Source organism: Hylobates moloch, unplaced genomic scaffold (assembly GCF_009828535.3).
Source record: "Hylobates moloch isolate HMO894 unplaced genomic scaffold, HMol_V3 SCAFFOLD_340, whole genome shotgun sequence".
NCBI classification, from domain to species: domain Eukaryota; kingdom Metazoa; phylum Chordata; class Mammalia; order Primates; family Hylobatidae; genus Hylobates; species Hylobates moloch.
The window spans coordinates 1-23,283 of NW_026652615.1; the positions used below are offsets into that span (position 1 = coordinate 1).

Sequence of the window (23,283 nt, forward strand, 5' to 3'; positions counted from 1 at the left end):
TATTCACCCCAAGTATGTTGTGTCTCCGGCTCTTTGTGGCTGCTGTGGGCTTATAATGGGCTAATAAATTTAAAGCCATAGGACGACTTCTTAAAGCTTCTAGTCTTTTTGGAGAGAGAAATTGGATAACATGGCATGGTTTCAGAAGGCAAACAAATCCTGAGTCCTCATATATTTTTCAAGTACAGAAAAGCTGAAGGTGCTGTTATGTGCCACTCAAAAATCCTTCTCTTCCAGGACTGCGAGGCCTGATGCTGTCAGTCATGCTGGCCTCCCTCATGAGCTCCCTGACCTCCATCTTCAACAGCGCCAGCACCCTCTTCACCATGGACATCTACACCAAGGTCCGCAAGAGAGCATCTGAGAAAGAGCTCATGATTGCCGGAAGGTAAATGCAACTTCCCCCAAGACCACAAAAGCTTGAATGATCAGAGAGGTTCCATCTGTGTTACCCCTCAAGCTAGGGAAGGTTGGCAGATGCCTGGGTAGAATGGGAATAATTTCTGTGGCTGGTTATATTTGCCATTCGGTGGCATTTAACTTTATTTACTTATTATTTTATCTTTAAATTTTTTATTTCCATTCATGTGTGGGAAACAGGTGGTGTTTGGTTACATGAGTAAGCTCTTCAGTGGTGATTTGTGAGATTTTGGTACACCCATCACTCGAGCATTATACACTGAACCCAATTTATAATCTTTTATCCCTCACCCCCCTCGCACCCATTTCCCCTGAGTCCCCAAAGTCCACTGTATCATTCTTATGCCTTTGCAATCTCATAGCTTAGCTCCCACTTATAAGTGAGAACATATGATGTTTGGTTTTCCATGCCTGAATTGTTTCACTTAAAATAATAGTCTCCAGTTTCATCCAGTTGCCGCGAATGCCATTAATTCGTTCCTTTTTATGGCTGAGTAGTATTCCATCATATGTATATATACACCATAATTTCTTTATCCACTTGTTGATTAGTGGGCATTTGGTCTGGTTCCATATTTTTGCAATTATGAATTGTGCTGCTATAAACCTGCGTGTGCAAACATCTTTTTTGTATAACGACTTCTTTTCCTCTGGGTAGATACCCAGTAGTGGGATTGCTGGATCAAATGGTAGTTCTACTTTTAGTTCTTTAAGGAATGTCCATACTATTTTCCATAGTGGTTGTATTAGTTTACATTCCCACCAACAGTATAAAAGTGTTCTTTTCACCACATCCACACCAATATCTATTTTTTTTTATTTTTAAATTACAGTCATTCTTGAAGGAGTAAGGTGATTATTTTTTCCTTGCTAATTTGTTTGAAATTTTTTTGTAGATTCTGGATATTAATCCTTTGTTGGAAGTATAGATTGTGAAGATTTTCTCCCACTGTGTGGGTTGCCTGTTTACTCTGCTGACTGTTCCTTTTGCTGTGCAGAAGCTCTTTAGTTAAGTCCCACCTATTTATCTTTGTTTTTGTTGCATTTGCCTTTGGGTTCTTGGTCGTGAACTCTTCGTCTAAGCCAATGCCTAGGAGGGTTTTTCTGACGCTTTCTTCTAGAATTTTTATAGTTTCAGGTCTTAGATTTAAGTCCTTGAATTATCTCCAGTTGATTTTTGTATAAGGTGAGAGATGAGTATCCAGTTTTATTCACCTGCATGTGGCTTGCCAATTATCCCAGCATTATTTGTTGAATAGGGTGTCCTTTCCCCACTTTATATTTTTGTTCGGTTTGTCAAAGATTAGTTGGCTCTAAGTATTCTCTAAGTATTTGAGTTTATTTCTGGATTCTCTTATTCTGTTTCATTAGTCTCTGTGCCTATTTTTATATCAGTACCATGCTGTTTTGGTGGCTCTGGCCTTATAGTATAGTTTGAAATCAGGTAATGTGATTTGTTCTTTTTGCTTAGTCTTGCTAAGTCTTTGCTTAGTCTTGCTTTGGCTACGTGAGCTCTTTTTTTGGTTCCATATGAATGTGAGTATTGTTTTTCCTAGTTCTGTGAAGAATGATGGTGGTATTTTGATGTGAATTGCATTGAATTTGTAGATTGCTTTTGGCAGTATGGTCATTTTCACAATATTGGTTCTACCCATCCATGAGCATGGGATGTGTTTCCATTTGTTTGTGTCATCTGTGATTTCTTTCAGCAGTGTTTTGTAGTTTTCCTTGTAGAGGTTTTTCACCTTCTTGGTTAGGTATATTCCTAAATCTTTTTTCCTTTCTTTTCTTTTCTTTTCTTTTCTTTCTCTTCTCTCTCTCTCTCTTTTTTTTGCAGCTATTGTAAAAGCGGTTGAGTTCTTGATTTGATTGTCAGCTTGGTCACTGTTGATGTATAGCAGAGCTACTGATTTGTGTACATTAATTTTGTGTCCTGAAACTTTGCTGAATTCATTTATCAGTTCTACGAGCATTTTGGAGGAGTCTTTAGGGTTTTCTAAGTATATGATTGTATCATCAGCAAACAGTGACAGTTTGACCTCCCCTTTACTGATTTGGATGCTGTTCATTTCTTTCTTTTGTCTGATTGCTCTGGCTAGGACTTCCAGTACTATGTTGAATACAAGTGGGTGAGAGTGGGCATCCTTGTCTTTTTCCAGTTCTCAGAGGGAATGCTTTCAACTTTTCCCCTTTTGGTGTTATATTGGCTGTGGGTCTGTCATAGATGGCTTTTATTACATTGAGGTATGTCCCTTTTATGCCAATTTTGCTGAGGATTTTAATCATAAAGGGATGCTGGATTTTGTCAAATGCTTTTTCTGTGTCTATTGAGATGATCATGTGATTTTTGTTTTTAATTCTGTTCATGTGATGTGTCACACTTATTGACTTGCATATGTTAAACCGTCCCTGCATCCCTGGTATGAAACCCACTTGATCATGGTGGATTATCTTTTTGATATATTGTGAGATTCAGTTAGCTAGTATTTTGTTAAGGATTTTTGCATCTATGTTCATCAGGGATATTGGTCTGTAGTTGTCGTTTTTTGTGATGTCCTTTCCTGGTTTTGGTATTAGGGTGATACTGGCTTTACAGAATGATTTAGGGAGGATTCCCTCTTTCTCTGTCTTGTGGAATAGTGTCAATAGGATTGGTACCAATTCTTCTTTGAATGTCTGGTAGAATTCAGCTGTGAATCCGTCTGGTTCTGGACTTTTTTTGGTTGGTAATTTTTAAATTACCATTTCAACTTCGCTGCTTGCTAATGGTCTGTTCAGGGTATCTAATTCTTCCTGATTTAAGCTAGGAGGGTTGTATCTCTCCAGGAATGTATCCATTTCCTCTAGGTTTTCTGGTTTATGCACATAAAGGTGTTCATAGTAGCCTTGAATTATCTTTTATATTTCTGTGGTGTCAGTAGTAATATCTTCTGTTTCATTTCTAATTGTGCTTATTTGGATTTTCTCTCATCTTTTATTGGTTAATCTTGCTAATGGTCTATCAATTTTATTTATCTTTTCAAAGAACCAACTTTTTGTTTCATTTATCTTTTGTATGTTTTTTTTGGTTTCACTTTCTTTTAGTTCTGCCCTGATCTTGGTTATTTCCTTTCTTTTTTTTTTTTTTTTTTGAGAAGGAGTCTTGCTCTTTCACCCAGGCTGGAGTGCAGTGGCGCCATCTCGGCTCACTGCAGGCTCCGCCCCTCAGGGTTCACGCCATTCTCCTGCCTCAGCCTTCCACACAGCTGGGACTACAGGGGCCCGCCACCGCGCCCGGCTAATTTTTTTGTATTTTTAGTAGAGACGGGGTTTCACCGTGTTAGCCAGGATGGTCTCGATCTCCTGACCTTGTGATCCGCCCGCCTCGGCCTCCCAAAGTGCTGCGATTACAGGTGTGAGCCACCGCGCCCGGCCGGTTATTTCCTTTCTTCTGCTGGGCTTGGGTTTGGTTTGTTCTTGTTCCTCTAGTTCCTTGAGGTGTGACCTTAGATTGTCTATTGTGCTCTTTCAGACTTTTTGATGTAGGCATTTAGGGCTATGAACTTTCCTCTTAGCACCACCTTTGCTGTATCCCAGAGGTTTTGATAGGTTGTGTCACTATTATCATTCAGTTCAAAAAATTTTAAAATTTCCGTCTTGATTTCATTGTTGACCCAATGATCATTCAAGAGCAGGTTATTTAATTTCCATGCATTTGCATGGTTTTGAAGGTTCCCTTTGAAGTTGATTTCCAGTTTTATTCCACTGTGATCTGAGAGAGTACTTGATATGATTTCAATTTTCTTAAATTTATTTAGACTTGTTTTGTGGCCTATCATATGGTCTACCTTGAAGAATGTTCCATGCACTGATGAATACAATGTATATTCTGTGGTCGATGGGTAGAATGTTCTGTAAATATCTGTTAAGTCCATTTGTTCCAGGGTATAGTTTAAATCCATTATTCCTTTGTTGACTTTCTGTCTTGATGACCTGTCTAGTGCTGTCAGTGGAGCATTGAAGTCCTCCACTATTATTGTGTTGCTTTCTATCTTATTTCTTAGGCCTAGTAGTAATGCTTTTATACATTTGGGAGGTCCAGTGTTAGGTGGATATATATTTAGGATTGTGACATTTTCCCCTTGGACAAGGCCTTTTATCATTATATAATGTTCCTCTTTGTCTTTTTTAACTGCTGTTGCTTTAAAGTTTCTTTTGAAACTTTAAAGAATATAAGAAGAGCTACTCGTGCTCACTTATGGTGTCCATTTGCATGGGATGTCTTTTTCCACCCTTTTACCTTAAGTTTATGTGAGTCCTTATGTGTTAGGTGAGTTTCTTGAAGGCAGCAGATACTTGATTGATAAATTCTTATTCATTCTGCAATTCCATATCTTTTAAGTGGAGCATTTAGGCCATTTATATTCAATGTTAGTATTGAGATGTGAGGTACTATTCCATTCATCATGCTATTTGTTGAAATACTTCTCCCGTGATCTGGACCTTAAGGTTCCCCAGTGAGGGTCTGTGTTTGGGGGCGGATGATCCCCCTTTCCCACATTCACAGTTTGGGCTCTCACAGTATTTTGGCTGTCTCCTGGGTCCTGCAGGAGCTATCTGCTTCCTTCAGAGGGTCTGTGGATCCTCTTGGCTTTCCTGGTATATTCTTGCAGTAGTTCTTGGAGCAAAAGTTCATGATGCTAGTCTCTGCATGATGCTCTGTCCATCTGAGTGGGAGCTACAATTTAGTCCTGCCTCCTATCTGCCATTTTTTCTAGATCCTCCAGTGGCGTTTAACTTTAAATTGGAGATCACTGAACAATGCCCCTCTGGAGTTAGAAGGGACATAAGAGACACCTAATTTACCCCTCAGGCTGTCATTTGGATTGAGGCTCATCCTGCCTAAATCCAAACAGTCCGGACAGTGGCAGAGACATGACTGGAATCTGCAGCCAACTGACCCCTTGTCCAAGGCTCTTTATACTGCCCCACACTGTCCTCCTCAGCCCCTCACACTGCAGCTCTCCACACTGGCCGTCTTTGAGGCCCACATGCCTCTGATACCTTGACCCCTTGATGCAACATTTTGCAGAACGATTGTGAAGGTTCAATTGTGCTTGTGAATATACTCTGTAAAGTCAGTCTAAAACACCAAGTGCTGCACACATTTCTTGTTGTCAAATGGGCTGATAAATGCAATAGGGTCCTGAAAGCATTAAAGTATCAACAACTGAGTCAGGTGTGCTCATTATCATGATTATCCGTGGGGCAGATGCTCTGGACAGAGGATCAACAGGAGCCTTGCTTGTTTTTCTATGGGGCTAATGCAGGTCAACCTCCTTAGGGCAGGTGGACCAAGTCCCTGGGATGTCAGTCAAGGGAGTTTCCCAGTGAGTGCAGGAGGGGTATAGGCTGCTACCTCATAGGTCTCATTTTCAAGATTGGAATGAAGGAAGCAAAGCAAACATGGTGGGCCACTTTCAGTTGACAAGATACCTGGCACCCAAAGGAGATCTGACTGTGCCAGAGGATCTTTACTCTGAGCCATAGAAAGTAGCACTGTTACCTTCATTGATTTTTCCTTAGAAAGGCACTTACTGACTTCTCCAGTTATTTATGTGGTTCAAATGCAATATGCTACAGAAAATGTTTTGTTGCCTTGTGTAGGGATGAATCCCATGGCCCTGAGACTATGTTGGGGCTCACATTTTTGTGTATCCTGTAACTACTGCCCTGGGGCTTGTCCCAGTCCTGGATGAGCTCACAGTGATGTGAAACCATTCCAAACTCTGCTGTGGGGACTGTAAGATCAACCAGGGGCTCAGATAAGGGCGTGATGAGTATGGCATGAGTGGCTGGGAAAGGCTCCTGGGGAAGGGAGAACCTGAGCTAAGTCCATAATGGTGGGTGGGATATGGAAAAGGGGGACAGTGGAAAGGCATTTCAGAGGGAGAAATGTGTGAGTGAAAACATTGCTTTGTGGAGGTCAATTTAAGTTGCAAGTAAGTGAGAAAGGGAATCACAGTCATCTTTCTAATTCAATCAAGAACACAAGTAAGAAGAGCTTGCAAGGACATCTCCAGTCTTTTCAGGACTTGAAGTGAAACTCAGCAGGAGGAGAGGTGGAAATACCTGGTAGTGTTTCTTCCTATCTAGATCATTCCTTTATAAAATCATCTTGCCTAGTGTTTTTATTAATAACTTCATTATTATGAAGAAGAAGACAAAAGGGAAGAAGGGGGAGAAGAATAAAACAATAATAATAGTTTTTACTATTTATTAAGTGCCTGCTATTTGCAAGGTTTTACTCTCACTTAGTTAACTATCATTTAGATTAGTTTTACTATCACTAATTCTTTTTTTATCAGAATTTAAAACTTCTGTTTATCAAAGACACCATTAATCAAATGAAAAGGGAGAAAATATTTGTTAAACATATATCTGACAAAGGATTTATATCCAGAATATGTAAGCAGCTCAATAATAAAACAACCAAATTAAGAAACAGCCAAAAGACTAACAAAGCACATTTAAAAAGTGTTCAATGCAATCACTAGGCATCAGGGAAGTGGAGATCGAAACCATACATACTAAAGTGACTAAAATTTAAAAGATTGATATCAAATGTTGGTGAGAGTGTGGGTCAAACAGAATTCTTATACATGGCTGCTAGCAATGCAAAACAGTACAGGCACTTTGAAAATCAGTCAGGCAGTTTCTCATAAAGTTGGATGCCCATCTACCCTATAATCCAGCAGTATCACTCCTTGATATTTACACAAAAGAATGAAAAAATATGTTTGTAAAAACACATGAATATTCTTGCTCAAGTATACTGCTATAGATCTTAGTTTGTATTGTACACATGATCATATATGGTCTTGTATTGAGGTCATTGGTGTGTATGTCATGTGACTCCCACAGAATATTCTCTCAGTGCATGAGTGTGTTTGTATCACTACTACTGTAGTGATACTACTACTACTAATTCTTATTCCCACCTTGCAAGGTCAGTCCTATTCCCAGTTTACAGATGAAGAACTTGAGACTCAGGTTAAGAAATGTCTCCTATGTCACACAGAAATAATAAGAATTTGAATCCAGGACTATCAGGCTCCAAAATTCATACCTTGTTCCCATACTCTATTGCCTCTCAAAATGAGATTCTCTTATGGTGGCGAGTGTGCCTAGGCTACTATTGAAAGTCAAGTGTGTTTCACTAATTCATAGGCATGAATGACTTTCCTATAGGCAAAAAAAAGCTTCAAGCATACATTTTTTTAACTATTTTTTCTTGCTGTGGTCATATTTGCTGCTGGTAGTGGTGGTGGTGGTAGTGTGTATATGTATGTATGCATATGTATAATACATAGCAATATATACTCATGTAGAGGGCCGGGCGCGGTGGCTCACGCCTGTAATCCCAGCACTTTGGGAGGCCGAGGCGGGTGGATCATGAGGTCAGGAGATTGAGACCATCCTGGCTAACACGGTGAAACTGTCTCTACTAAAAAAATACAAAAAATTAGCCAGGCGTGGTGGTGGGCGCCTGTAGTCCCAGCTACTCAGGAGCCTGAGGCAGGAGAATGGCGTGAATCTGGGAGGCAGAGCTTGCAGTGAGCGGAGATGCACCACTGCACTCCAGCCTGGGTGACAGAGCGAGACTCTGTTTCAAAAAAAAAAAAAAAAAAAAAAAATATATATATATATATATATATATATATATACTCATGTAGAGCTACTTATTGACACTTTGTTGTGGGGGCTTTAATTTCAGGTTGTTTATCCTGGTGTTGATTGGCATCAGCATCGCCTGGGTGCCCATTGTGCAGTCAGCACAAAGTGGGCAACTCTTCGATTACATCCAGTCCATCACCAGTTACTTGGGACCACCCATTGCGGCTGTCTTCCTGCTTGCTATTTTCTGGAAGAGAGTCAATGAGCCAGTAGGTATCATCTGGGCATGTCCAGAAAAGTCATTCTGGCATAGAAGTTTCCATGTGGGTTTGCATATTCTCTGTGGGAGGGATTCTATTTCCCAGAGATCTTGAGCAGACACAGATGTGCTGCTGAGGGTTTGTAGGGAAAGCCTCCAGGGACCATGGGGCTCTCTGTTGGAGTGAGCTCCTCGGGAGTTGGTATGGGGTGTCCACATTCTCTCTGTCTCCTCTGTCCAAGATTAGATTTTCTTAAAAAATTTTTTTTAATTTTTTTTTTTAATAGAGGTGAGGACTCACTATGTTACCCAGGCTGGTCTTGAACTTCTGAGCTCAAGTGATCCTCCCACCTCGGCCTCCCAAAGTACTAGGATTACAAGCCAAGATTAGATTTTCTATCTAATCTTGGTGATTTTGACCTGACTGCATGGCACTCCCTAGGAATTCTGTAGCCTCTAGGTGAGCAAGAGAAAGTCCTAGCACGAGGTACCTCCAAGTGCTCTACTGTGAACTCGGCTTTCCAGCCAGCACCTCTCAGGGCCCAGTGAAGACAAAGTCCTGGTGCGCAAGCAATTTATACATAAAACAAAGTGCGTAAGAAGTAAGGGATACAATACAGCACATGATATTAGCAGGAAGGGATTTAGGAAAGGCTTTATTAGCAGGGACTGAAACTGTCAGGGAAGGCTCCTTGGACCAGCTGGAGCTGGAAGAATTTGAAGTTGGAGAGGGAAGACATGGCATTCAAGTCAGAGAACAGTACTGTCCAGACCTTTCAGGCAGAAGTGGGATAGGAGTGAGGGTGAAGGACTTGTATGGAATCTCACCTGGCTCAAGGAGAGTTTGTGAATGTGAAAGATGGAAGATGTGGCTGGAAAGGTAGGTCAGGGTTTCATTAACAGTGATCCCTTTGGTGGAATCTTTAGGTTTTTCTAAATATGAGATCACATCATATGTAAATGAGGCCAATTTGACTTCTTCTTTTCCAATTTGGATGCCCTTTCTCTCTTGCCTAATTGCTCTGTCTAGGACTTCCAGTACTATGTTGAATAAAAGTGGTGAAAGGGTATCCTTTTCTTTTTTCAGATCGTACAGGAAAGGCTTTCAATTTTTCCCCGTTCAGTATGATGTCAGCTGTGAGTTTGTCATATATAGCTTATAATCTTTATTGTTTTTGAAGTTTGTTACTTCTGTACCTAATTTGTTGAGTTTTTATTATTAAAAAATTTGAATTTTTAAAAAAATTATTTCGTGGCAAATTTATTGATGTTTTTGGAGACAGGAATCTCACTCTGTTGCCAAGGCTAGTCTCAAACTCCCGAATTCAAGTGATTCTTCTGCCTCAGCCTCCAAAGTAGCAAGGACTACAGGCACACCCCGTGCCCAGCTAAGAAATAATTTTTTTGAGTGAAATAGTGTGTGGGGGATGAATAGGGAACATATTTTTTCTTTTTCCTTATTTATTTCTTCATCTAGAAGTCACTTCCAGATGCCAGCATAGGGTGAGGCACTAGCAACACAAAGTGAATGAAACCTGCTTCCTTCCCTGGGCAACCCCCCGGTTCAGATTGGGAGACAGAGAACTATTGTGATTCCATGGCAGTGTGGTTGGTGCTGGCCTGGATCTGTGTCCACAGTGCTGTGGCCACAGCAAGAAAGGGTGCATCCATCCTGTGTAGCTTGTTCTATTTAAGCTAGAATGAAGTTACTAGGAAGAGAAGAGCCTGTATTCTCCCAGACAGAATGAGCTGTACAAAGACCTGGAGACAAAAACACACGCCATGCCATGTGTGGGGGATAGCTGATAATTTGGAATAGAAAGTGTAGGGATGCCAATCAGCACCTGATAAAACTGTGAAAGCTCTTTTGGGCCACCTTCTAAGAGCACATTCTATTTTGTCACTGACCTGCCAGACTCAAACCTAGTCCTTTAGGTGAGGACTTACCTAAGGGAAAGATAGAAAGGAAAAAAGGAAGGAGGGAAGGAAGGAAGGAGTAAAAAAAAACCCTGAAAAATCATCCCCTCATGTTTCTGGTCTCTTAAAGTCTTCCATATTCTAGTATGCAGACCCAAAATTTAATGTAAAAACACAGTATAATTTTATGTTCTCAAACTAAAAATAGTTCATAAAATAAACTACAAAGAGGGCTAAAAAAGTAAGTGTTATTTATATTTTGATGGAAAAGTTTCTTTCTCCTTCATCTTCCAAAGACCCAATTTCTTTTCCCATGTCTTTGTGAAATACAAGTTACCTCACAAGTAATTACTTTTCATCTGAATATGCCTAAATCTGGAGATTGGTGTTGATAGTAGCTGCAGGTGGAGAGGCTCAAATTATTTTTCAAGTTAAAGGGAATTTTTGGAATCAAGCCTGTAGGTTGACATTCTAGTCCAGTTATTAGACACTTTACCCCATTATATTATGGCTCCTTGTTTAATGATCGAGGTGGAATCATGTTGCTGAAACATGATAGACAGACACACTGAGTGTGTCTGTCTAAGTGCACAGCACTCCTAGCCATATTCTGAACTTCAGTGTTCTGGGTTCAGACAGCCTAGAGCTACCACTTCTCCTACCTCTGTTCCTTTGCCTCTGCCTATGCCTCTCCAAAGAATGTTAGAAAGGCCATCTGTTTTGTGTGTTCAGCATGAGTTAACCCAGGGCTTTCTTTCACAGGGAGCCTTTTGGGGACTGATCCTAGGATTTCTGATTGGGATTTCACGTATGATTACTGAGTTTGCTTATGGAACCGGGAGCTGCATGGAGCCTAGCAACTGTCCCACGATTATCTGTGGGGTTCACTACTTGTACTTTGCCATTATCCTCTTCGCCATTTCTGTCATCACCATTGTGGTCATCTCCCTCCTCACCAAACCCATTCCGGATGTGCATGTGAGTATCCATTTAGGGGATCTGTCCTTGTTTCATGTTCACACTGCAATGTTCTTTAATTTTTTAAAAATTTTTCATTATTATGGGTACATAATAGTTGTAGATAATTATGGGGTACATGTAATGTTTTGATACAGGTATACAATATAAAATGATCAAATCAGGGTAATTAGGGTGTCCATTGCCTCAAGCATTTATCATTTCTTTGTGTTAGGAACATTCCAATTCCACTCTTAGTTATTTTAAAATACAGATTTTGGTGGCTCATGCCTATAATCCCAGCACTTTGGGAGGCCAAGGTGGGAGGATCGCCTGAGTCCAGGAGTTTGGGACCACCCTGACAACATAGTGAGACTCTGTCTTTAAATTATATGTATATAATAAATTAAGTATAGCTACCCTATTGTGCTACCAACTACTAGATCTTAATTCATTCTAATTGTATTTTTGCACCCATTAACCATCTCCATTCTGTCCTCCATTCCCTGCTACCCTTCCTGGCCTCTGGTAACCATCAATCTACTCTCTATCTCCATGAGTTTGGTTTTTAAAACTTTTAGCTCCTATATGTGGTGAGAACATGAGAAATTTGTCTTTCTATGTCTGGCTTATTTTACTTAACATGATGGCCTCCAGTTCCATCCATGTGTTGCAAATACAGGATCTCATTCTTTTTATGGTGGAATAATACTCTACTGTATATTTGTACAATATTTTCTTTATCCATTCGTTTGTCAATGGACACGTAGATTGATTCCATATCTTGGCTATTGTGAATAGTGCTGCAGTAAATACAGGAGTACAGGTATCTCTTTGATATACTGGCTTACTTTCTTTTGGATATATATCCAGTAGTAGAACTGCTGGATCATATGGTGGCTCTATTTTTAGTTTTTTGAGGAACTTCCATAGTGTTCTTCATTGTGTCTGTGCTAATTTACATTCTCACCAACAGTGTTTGAGGGTTCCTCTTTCTCCCCATCCTCACCAGCATTAATTATTGCCTTTTTGATAAAAGCCATTTTAAATGGGGTGAGATGATATCTCATTATAGTTTGATTTGCATTTCTCTGATCATTAGTGATGTTGACATGCCACAACATTCTTGGTCAGCCTCAGCAAAATTATACATCTTACATTCACATTCACATGACTTGCCATTGGTTTCATGTGGAAGGATACATGCCAGGGAACATGGTGTGCCAGCAGGCTGATATCAAGCCCATGTCTTTAGTCAGAGTCCTCACAGTTGTCCACCCTTTATTCCAGGGCTTATTCTCTGAAACCTGCTCCCCAAGTGACAGCTCAGGTGCGCAAGATCACATGGGTGGTACAGGGCTACCTGGCTTAGAAGCCTATGTTCCAAATAGAAACTGGTATTTCTTTTGACAGTCCCATGGTCAAAGCTTTCAAAGGTCCCAGCAAAGCACATAGCTGGTTACAAAAATCAGTCTACTCAGGGAAACCCAAAATATAGTTTGCCTCTTGATTTTTTTTCCAAATTAGTCCACCAAAAATTGACCATAGGATGTAAAACATTTCTAACAATATCAAAGTCTAATTGATTCAAGACTTCAAAAGTTGCAATTACTCTTCTTTAACTCTAGATGCCCCCATTGGTTTAGAATTCATTCATAGCTCTCCCAATTTAGATAAAGATGACCAATTATGAGCCATTTTTATTAGTATGGTAACCCAACACAGATTTCCAGGTTTCCAAGGGAACAGAGCCAGAAAGTTAACCCAAAGTCATATTTATTCCTAGAGAAACAGAAGGATTTTGTTAATCCTTTACTTTACTCATGCATGCACATACAAGGAACTATGGAATCCCTAAGAGACCTTCAACTTCATTGCCAAATTTTTAAGAGCTGTGACAAACCTAGTGTCAAACAAAGACTGCTTTTATAGCAGCAGAACTGAATCACATCTATTGGCTGGACCTGTCACAGGCTTTCTTTGTGTTGTATCAACTGCTTCCTCATGTCTCAAGTCTTTGAAAGTATCACAACCCAAACACATTTCTAGTTCATGCCCTAGACCGAGTTCATGCTCTAGATCAAGTTTTTGGTCCATGCTCTTACCCAAACACATTTCTAGTTCATGCCCTAGACCGAGTTCATGCTCTAGATCAAGTTTTTGGTCCATGCTCTTGACTATGTCAATAGAAACTGTGCCTTCAGCTCTACCATATTCTATTATGGCTCATGATTCTAGATTCTTATCCACATAATGTGACATAGTGCAAAAATCTGAACTTGCACTTCTAACCCGGACAAATGGCTATCTTGTTGCTTCCTACTGCCAGTGCTAAAAGGAACAAATTATTTATCACACACACACGTAAAAGAGTTCATTCAACGAACATTTCCATATGAGGCAGTCTTTTGGCTCTGAATATGCATATATCATAGAGGCTAGTATATACATGTATATTACTTTCATCTAAGTTACCAATGTTTTTAGAGATAATGTTGTGTGTGAGAATCGTTGTGTATGTTCTTCTTGGTACTGAGATGCCACATTCCCTTCCCTTCCTTGATGCATATCTCTTTGCTCCCCCCACAACTTCTTGTCCCAAGATGCTATTTGGATCTTTCTGTTGACCTGTTCTGCCTTCTCTGCAGCTCTACCGTCTGTGTTGGAGCCTGCGCAACAGCAAAGAGGAGCGTATTGACCTGGATGCGGAAGAGGAGAACATCCAAGAAGGCCCTAAGGAGACCATCGAAATAGGTGATTTATGGACCAGAGCAGATGCTAAACCATAAAAGTTACTCCTACAACAAGACAACTTTACTGAAGCTCTTCCCTAAATAATTTTATCAGAGCTCAGATGTCTCCCCTCCAGGGCAGTGAGGAGCAGGGTGGGGATGAGATGGATAAGTGGGTTTGGGGAAGTTAACTGTGAGTTTAAGGGGAGGAAAGGGTATAGAATCATTCAAGCTCCCTCACCTCTCATATTTAAAAAATTTTTGTGAGTACATAGTAGGTGTATATATTTATGAGGTACATGAGATGTTCTGATGCAGGCATGCAGTCATGCCTGCAAGCAAGCACATCATGGAGAATGGGGTATCCACCCCCTCAAGCATTTATCCTTTGAGTTGCAAACAATCCAGTTGCACTCTTAATTTTTTTTTTTTTGAGACCGAGTTTCAGTCTTGTTGCCTAGGCTGGAGTGCAATGGCGCAATCTCGGCTCACTGCACTGTCCACCTCCTGGGTTCAAGCGATTCTCCTGCCTCAGCCTCCTGAGTAGCTGGGAATACAGGCATGCACCACCAAGCCCCGGCTAATTTTGCATGTTTTTAGTAGAGATGGGGTTTCTCCATGTTGGTCAGCCTGGTCTCAAACTCCTGACCTTAGGTGATCTGCCCGCCTTGGCCTCCCGCAGTACTGGGATTACAGGCATAAGCCACCACACCCAGCCTTGCACTCTTAATTTTAAAATGTACAATTAAGTTTTCATTGACTATAGTCACCCTGTTGTGCTATCAAATAGTAGGTTAGTCATTCTTTCTATTTTTTTATTGTACTCATTAACCATCCCTACCCCATCCCCAGACCCCCACTACCCTTCCCAGCCTCTGGTAACCATCTTTCTACTTTCTATGTCCATGAGTTCAATTGTTTTGATTTTTAGATCTCACAAATAAGTGAGAACATGAGATGTTTGTCTTACTGAGACTGGCTTATTTCACTTAACATAATGATCTCCAGTTCCATCTATGTTGTTGCAAATGACAGGGTCTCATTCTTTCTTTATGGCTGAATAGTACTCCATTATGTGTATGTACCCATTTTCTTTATCCATTTATCTGTTGATGGACACTTAGGTTGCTTCCAAATCTTAGCCATTGTAAACAGTGCAGCAACAAACATGGGAGTGCAGATATCTCTTCAATATACTAATTTCCTTTCTTTGGGGCATATACCCAGCAGTAGGATTGCTGAATCATATGGTAGCTGTCTTTTTAGTTTTTTGAGGAACCTCCAAACTGTTCTCCATACTGGTCATACTAACCTTCATTCCCACCAACAGTGTACATCTTCACCAGCATTTGTTATTGCCTGTCGTTTGGATATAAGCCATTTTAACTGTGATGAGATGATATATCATTGTAGGTGTGATTTGCATTTCTATGACTGATGATGTTGAGCACCTTTTTATGTGCCTATTTGCCATTTATGTATCATATTTTGAGAAATATCTATTCAAATCTTTTGACCATTTTTGATTGGATTTTCACCCCTCATATTTGACAGCGCTCAGTGAGTAAGTGTGGCTGACGAATTTGCCACCCTGCCTTGATTTGAGGAATGGCCAGGGATAAGAGAAGAGTTGGAGCTCTTCTGACATAGCCTGTGAACTGAGGGCAGATGGAACCAAAGCTATGGTCAGTTCTAGTGACATCAAGATGAGGGGATAGAAGCCCTTGGGATCTTATGTCATACTGGCTTACAATATCAAATGTAGAAAATCAAATTTCTCTGGAAGACCAATGAAATAATGCTTAGTCAGTGCCCAGAGACTTATCCTGTAAGTTAGTACTTTCTTCTACTTCAGTATTGCAACTGTTCCTCTCTACGTGGGAAATGTGCACATGTGGAGGATGGTTGTGGAGGTGTGTGGTGTGCAGAGCTATGGGGGCTCAAGGTCATATGTGCTTTACCTGGTGCTGGGCTGGAGGGCTCATATCACTCCATCTGAAGGAGAGCACAGGTGTAGCTCAGAACAAATTCTCAATCTGGCCATCAGGAACATCACAGAATCCTAACTGGGGAAAGAGCCCTAGAGATCATTTGGTCTTATCACCTCATTTTGTAGACATGTAAATTGAGGCTTAGGGAGGGAGAGGCTGTGCCTAAGGTCTCAGCTTTGTTACAATCTGCTCTTGATCTTCGAGGACCTTTCAATTCTAAAACTTGTGACTGCAGATACTGGAGGGAGCCTGGAGCCACAGCAGCTGGCCATGGTGCTGAAAGTAGCCCCTTCCTGCTTCCCTGGGGCGGGCAGGCAGGCAGGAACATGCCCTCTACTTCTCCTACCTCCAAAAATGTCTCCACACTGTGTGAGAATATCATAGATTTTAAAGGGACATGGATTAGGAGTATTTTGAGTGTCAAAATGTCTTATTGTGGAAGAAGAGATTATTTTTATGCCAGAAGGCAGACTTAACACTGGTGGGTGAAAAGAATTCATCCAATTTTAACTCAGAGTAAGGAGGTAAGATAGTGCAGAGATAGACTGTGAGATTTGGAATCAGGAAGAACTGAGATTTAATCATCAATTCTCTTCCTAATACTCTGGGAAAGTGATTCCATCGTTCTAAAGCTCAGATTCGTCACATAAAAGTATTCTAAATGAAAACCCATGCCTCTTATGCTCTGCTGTAAGAATTGGCTATATTTACCACCATCATGATTGCTTTGAAGGAAGAGTTTTCTAATTGAGTTGGTCTGGACAGGGATGAGCAGTATGTGTACATCTGTCAAGGATTCTGTAGAGGGAACTTCCTTACTGGCTAGAGATTTGACTTGGTGACCTCTGAGGTTCATGGCAGCACTCAAATTCTGTTGTGTCTTCATGAACTTAGGGTGAAATCAGACTGAACATCCTACCCTATTAAAGCACAATAAACTAAGCTATCTTGAGGGATTTTACAGACCATGAATGTCACATTCACCATTCTCTGAGAAACAGCAACACAAGGAAGCTTTGCAGATGCATCATTGTCCCAGTATCATCATCCTCACCACCACCACCACCATCGATAATGATATAATCATAACATGTTTTAATTATAAACACTTTAGTGATTCATTTCAGCAATGCATCATCCTCTTAAGGCAGATAATGCAAGTACAATTCTTCCAATTTTCCTTCCTTTCCAGAACAGGAAAATGTGACCCAGAGAATTTCCTAAGGCCATTCAAATTTTTTTTTTTTTTTGAGACAGAGTCTCACTCTGTCACCCAGGCTGGAGTACAGTGGCACAATATCAGCTCACTGCAAGCTCCGCCTCCCGGGTTCATGCCATTCTTCTGCCTCAGCCTCCCGAGTAGCTGGGACTACAGGCACCTGCCACCATGCCCTGCTAAGTTTTTTGTATTTTTAGTAGAGACGGAGTTTCACCATGTTAGCCAGGATAGTCTCGATCTCCTGACCTCGTGATCTGCCCACCTTGGCCTCCCAAAGTGTTGGGATTACAGGCATGAGCTACTGCGCCCGGCTGCCCATTCAACTTTTTATTGACCCAGAAAACCATGTATTTCTCACTTGAGGTCGTCAGTGATCCTAGCTTATTACTCCTTCCCCACTCTGCTATTTTGGTGGAGTGAGTCAAAGGGGAGAGGTGTGAGTGTGTGAGACAAAAGACAGAATGGAAAGAGACCTACACTTTTTGACATCTACTGTGTCAAGGGACATGGATTAGGAGTATTTTGAGTGTCAAAATGTCTCACTGTGGTAGAGGCTCTACCCCAATAAGAGCTAGAAGCTCTGTCATTAAATCATTAAATTCTTCATTAGTACAATAAAGAAGGTATTATTTATCCCATTCTTCTGATACCTGAAGATAAGGGAGGTGAATTCACAAGACCATAAAGCCAGGTTTTGGTCCCAATTCTGACTCATGTGTGAACTTGGTCACTGAGATTCTTTCCAGTTCTAAAATTCTGTGATGTTTTAAAGCTAAAATTCTGTGACGCTGGCCATGGTGACCTACATCTGTAATCCCAACATTTTGGGAGGCCGAGGTGGGAGGATTGCTTGAGTCCAGGAATTCAAGACCAGCCTGGGCAACATACTGAGATACTCTACAAAAAAAAATTTAACTGGACATGGTGGCACGCACCTGTAGTCCCAGCTTAGCTACTAAGGAGACCGAGGTGGGGAGGGATCATTTGAGCCCAGGAGTTCACGGCTGCAGTGAGCTATGATTACCCCACTGAGCTCCAGCCTGGGCAACACAGCAAGACTCTGTCTCTTAAAAAATAAAGATAAAATTCAGTGACTTGTAAAAATGGGAAAGTGCTTTGCAGGGTCTGTGACTGTGGTGCTGAAAACACAGTGGGCTTGATCTCTTTATCTAGTGAGTGGCAGAGTGGGCATTTGAAACCAGGTTTGTCTACCTCCAGCGCCACACCTGGGCTCAGAGGAGGGAATCAGTTCCCTTGGTAGGTATTCAATTTGAGCATCAGGGCCAGGTGTGGACAGTTTGATTAAGCAGTGTCGATATGTGACATTAGATCCTAAGCCCGGGAAGTACTGCTCATTGCTGCACCGCATCAGGAGATGTTCAGACCAATTCTTATCACCTGGCTGGGTCTGTTGTGAAGCCTTAGAACAGACAGATGTAACCAAAGCACTCCTGAATCATGCCAGCCAGACTGCTTTCTGGTGATGTAGTGAACAGATATGAGATTTTGTGTTTCAGAGTTGAGTTTTCCTTCCTATGGCACAATTCCCCAGCCTATTATTAATGTGCCTTTATTATAAACTATTATTTGATCTGACTGTTCCAAATCAAAATGAATTTGCATTGGGCCTGATAGAGATAAAACTTAGGCTAGCTGATCCTAAGGATGTAGATAGTAAGATCGTTTTGTGATTAAGTTTGTTGGAACATTTTCTACCGTTTTCATTCCTTAAAACAAGAAAATATGGGGGAAATTTGGGGAAACTTCTCATTTTTGGGTAATTTCTGCAGAATAGCAGATGCTTCATGGTATGGCATCTCCCCTGAAAACTTTTCTAGTCCATCCTGCTTCTGTGTCCAATAATTCTTCTATGCCTTTGCCCAGACACACAAGTTCCTGAGAAGAAAAAAGGAATCTTTAGGAGAGCCTATGACCTCTTTTGTGGGCTGGAGCAGCAGGGTGCACCCAAGATGACTGAGGAAGAGGAGAAAGCCATGAAGATGAAGATGACGGACACCTCTGAGAAGCCTTTGTGGAGGACAGTGGCGAACGTCAATGGCATCATCCTGGTGACCGTGGCTGTCTTTTGCCATGCATATTTTGCCTGAGTCTTACCTTTTGCTGTAGATTCACCATGGCTGGACTCTTACTCACCTCCCTTTAGTCTCATCCTGTGGTGTTGAAGGGAAACCAGCCAGTTGTAAATTTTGCCCAGGCGCATAAATGTGTACATGTGTAATTATAGGCTAGCTGGAAGAAAACCATTAGTTTGCTGTTAACTTATGCATTTGAAGCCAGTGTGATGCAGCCATCTGTACCTAGTGGAGCTGCAGAAGCGAAGTCCACTCAGTCACATCCAGAAAAAGGCAGATTAAGAATCAGAAGCCATGTGATTGATGTCTGATGTGAGTCTGTCTCAGGTAGATTCCGGGTGTCAGTGTGGTTTGTAATCCTTGAATATTATTTTAAGAACTTTAGTCTCCCTGGTTCCTGCCACTTTTCCTGTCCATCCTCCTCCCCATGTTTTTTTTTAAAAGAAAACTATTTTCCCCCCATCATATCCCCCTCGAGTTTTGCCTGGACTTTCCCTCTCAAGTGTGTCAATCAGGTAAACTGAGGAATGCATGGAAGCTGAGGATGGAGCTTGATGGGCTCGCTGTCCTGGGTGTTTGCTCTCTGAAGTGGAGGCCTGAGGAAGGTAGTACTTCCACAAAAGGGAAGGACCTGGGCCCCAGCCTCAAGGTTGTGGGGGAGGCAGATAGCTTGAGTCCAGGGGATTTTCTGGGCTTCTTAAAATGTCCATTGTGAGTTCCCTGGGTTTGGGATTCCACTCATTTTGGCATTCACAGTGCCTGGAATGTCTTAGATTTTCAGCAATGCTTGTTGAATAAATAAATGACATAGGCATTTATTTATAAATCCTTGCTTTCTTTTTACATGAGCCTGGCCCTTAGTTAACCTTTTCTTGTGGCTACACAAAGTATGCCCATTGGTTACTAATGACTTGGGATGCATTTGTCAAACTGAGTATATCAGTTTTCTAGGGATGCTATAACAAAGTAGCACAGACCAGATGGCTCAAGCAGCAGACATTTATTTTCTCACGGTTCTAGAGGCTAGAAGTTGGAGGCCAAGATGTCAGCAGGGTTGGTTTCTTCTGAGGCCTCTCTCCTTGGTTGCAGATGGTCATATCTCACTCTGTCTTCTGTGGCCTTCCTTTTGTCTGTGTCCTAAATCTACTCTTCTTATAAGGACATCAGTCATATTGGAATAGGACCCACCCTAATGTCTTCATTTTAATCACCTCTTTAAAGCCCCTACCTCCAAATACAGTCACACTGTGAGAAACTGAGGGTTAGGAATTCAGCAAATGAGTCTTGAGGAGATACTAAACAAACCCACAACACAGATAAAGTATGCATTTTGGGGATTTCCAAGCCAGAGACTCCCGTGAAAAAGGTAAACTGAAGCAGGTGTTATGCAGCAAAAGGAAACAGAATTACAAACTGAACGTATGTGGGTGAGGCAAGGCAGGGTGGGGCAAGGCCTTTGGGTAGGCTGATCGATCACAGGGTTTTTCAACAATAAATCAATGGGAATGCGTTTGTTGCTCCCAGGACCCTGGCACCTTGACTCCGGGACTATAGCATGTCAGCAAATACAAGCAAAGCCCAACACTCTGATTTGCATTTTTGCCAATCTAAACTATCCGGTGTTTAGTTTGATTTTTTGAGTGCAGGTTCATTCAAGGACCAGGTTCCCTTGTGCTCAGGGTGAAGGAGAACCAGAAAACATTGTTATCCATTCCCAGAAGTTTTGGAAGAGCCTTGGTAGAAAAGCAGAAGCTGCTTTGACCGTGAAAATATTTGATTCCTATCAGTTTTTGGTCAGGAGAAGATATCCACCTAGACTAACCCAAGGAGAAGGCTCAGAGTACAGATATACCCCGAGCAATGTGATCAATGTCCTTGAACCTTCATTTTTCATCTGAAAACAGAGATATAAATGCCTGGCTCACAGATTTAAATGTCATACATCGAAAGCATTTATCAATATAACATTTATTTAAATAAGTAGGTGCTCAATAGGTGTTGGTCTTCTAACTTGTCTACATCCCATCCCCATTCCAGCATCTTCAGAATTGAAGGAGAGATGTTGTATCACTGTTAGAAGGCTGCTTTGGGAAATTCTGCAGCAGGGAGGAGGGATTGTCAACCCCTACACCATGACCACCAAGTTCCTCACCTTGGCTGAGTCAATAAATCTCTCTGAACCTCAGGTTCCTCCAAGCATAACGCAGGCTTCACAGAGCTGTTGTAAAGATTAGGTGAGGTTAATCGATATTGCTTAAAAGACCTGGTCCATAGAAGATGCCCAATAAACATTACTGCCTTCCCCCTCACCCTACTGCCTGAAAAAATATTACACCTGTGAGACTGACTTTGAGGACCAGTGTGGGCAGGGAGTTGTGCATATAAACTATTTAATGAGTACCAAACACAAAAGTCAAGCTGGTAAAATATCAGGCCTTGCCCCAGAAAGACAAATACCACATGATCTCACTGATACGTAGAATCTTAAAAAGTCAAACTCAGAAACAGAGAGTAGAATGATGGTTATCAAGGGCCGGGGGAGGGAGGGACCGGGGAGATGTTGGTCAAATAATACAAAGGTTTAGTTAGGTGGAATAAGTTCAGAAAATCAATTGTACAATATATCAATTATAGTTAATAGCAATATAACATATACTTGAAAATTGCTGACAGTAGTGTGAGTGTTCTACCACAAAAAAAATATATGCGGTAATAGATGTTAATTAATTTAGCCATTTCACAATATGTACATATATAAAAATACATTGTATGCCATAAGTATATATAATTATTATTTGTGAATTTGAAAAATAAAAATAATTTCCAAAAAAAGTGACAGGCATTGGACATGTACAGGAGGGGCCAGAATTAAGCAGATGGGCCCTAAAAGTCAATGGGGTCAGTTTTTTCTTTCCCTGGGTGCTGTAATGTGCCTCAGCCATACCTACACACCTTTGGTTTCAGAAAAGACTTTCGGTCCTAACACAGCTCTACAAATCTCAAAGGAGGAACTGGGGAAAAGGTTTTTCCATTCTTCCAGTGTTGGTGAGGAAATGAAGCCCTTTTAGAAGTTAACTCTAAATAGTGGTTTTCAAAATGTGATCTTCAGACCAGCAGCCGCAAAATCATCTGGGAACTTGTTAGAAACACACATTCTCAGGCCCTATTCCAGACCTACAAAATCAGAAATGTCAGGGGAGAGGGTGCATCCTAAAAATCTGTGTTTCAACAAGCCCTCCAGGGGTTCTGATGCAAGCTATAGCTGGAGAATCACTACTCTAAGCAGCCCTTGGTCTGGTTCTGAACTGCATGTGTGTGGGCTGCCAGCACTCTTGTGTGAAGAAGATCCCTCTATCAGATGGGTTTTTGCTACCAGTTTTCCAAGCATGGGATACCTGGTATTAAATTGCCTGTTCTTTCACTGAGTGGCTCTCAGGACTTCAAAAGCTGGCTGGGTTAAGGATGCAACATGGAGCTCTGGGGCTGAATGGTACTTATCTGAGTTCCTTGGAGCCAGTCACACAACACTGGCCCCACTGACCTCATCCACACCTCCCTAATCCCATTCCCACCAAACTACCAAGACAATGCCACCTCACTGAAACAACTTCATCCATCAAATTACAATTTGGAGGTTAGGTGAGATTTTCTTTGGACAGGGTAGGGAGGATGTTAAGAAACCCCTTTCTTCCATGCAAGCTCACTTATGCTTTTCTCTCAAGGTTCACTTTTGTGAAGGAGGACAAGAAAACACAAGCTGCAGCACCTGTTTTAGGAGATGGTGACTTCAGCACTAGGAAAGAGTGCGTTCCAGTGAGTTCCAAAGTAGGAATGTCACTGAGGGAACAGCAATGCCAGGCACAGCTACACACAAGCAAAGCAGTGCTCTCTGGTAGGTCAAAGGCCCCAGGACCAACTTCACTCTGTAGGGACAGAGGCCAGGCTGTGCATTTTGAGAGATTCCTTTTGAAATAGGCATCTATATTTAAAGAAGTTTTTTTTGGCCTGATAAGGCATGATTTTTCAGTTCTATAAATTG

General features: G+C 41.3%; 1 protein-coding gene across 1 annotated transcript; it reads left to right on the plus strand.

Moving 5' to 3' along the window:
* Positions 1-199: 199 nt before the first annotated feature.
* Positions 200-20,235, plus strand: LOC116464257 (sodium/glucose cotransporter 1-like; the record flags this gene model as incomplete). Its single annotated transcript, XM_032147555.2, has 5 exons — positions 200-388; positions 8,177-8,345; positions 11,015-11,230; positions 13,858-13,963; positions 19,036-20,235. Coding segments are annotated over 5 exons (904 nt in total), but the record flags the coding sequence as incomplete, so codon positions are not given.
* Positions 20,236-23,283: the final 3,048 nt, after the last annotated feature.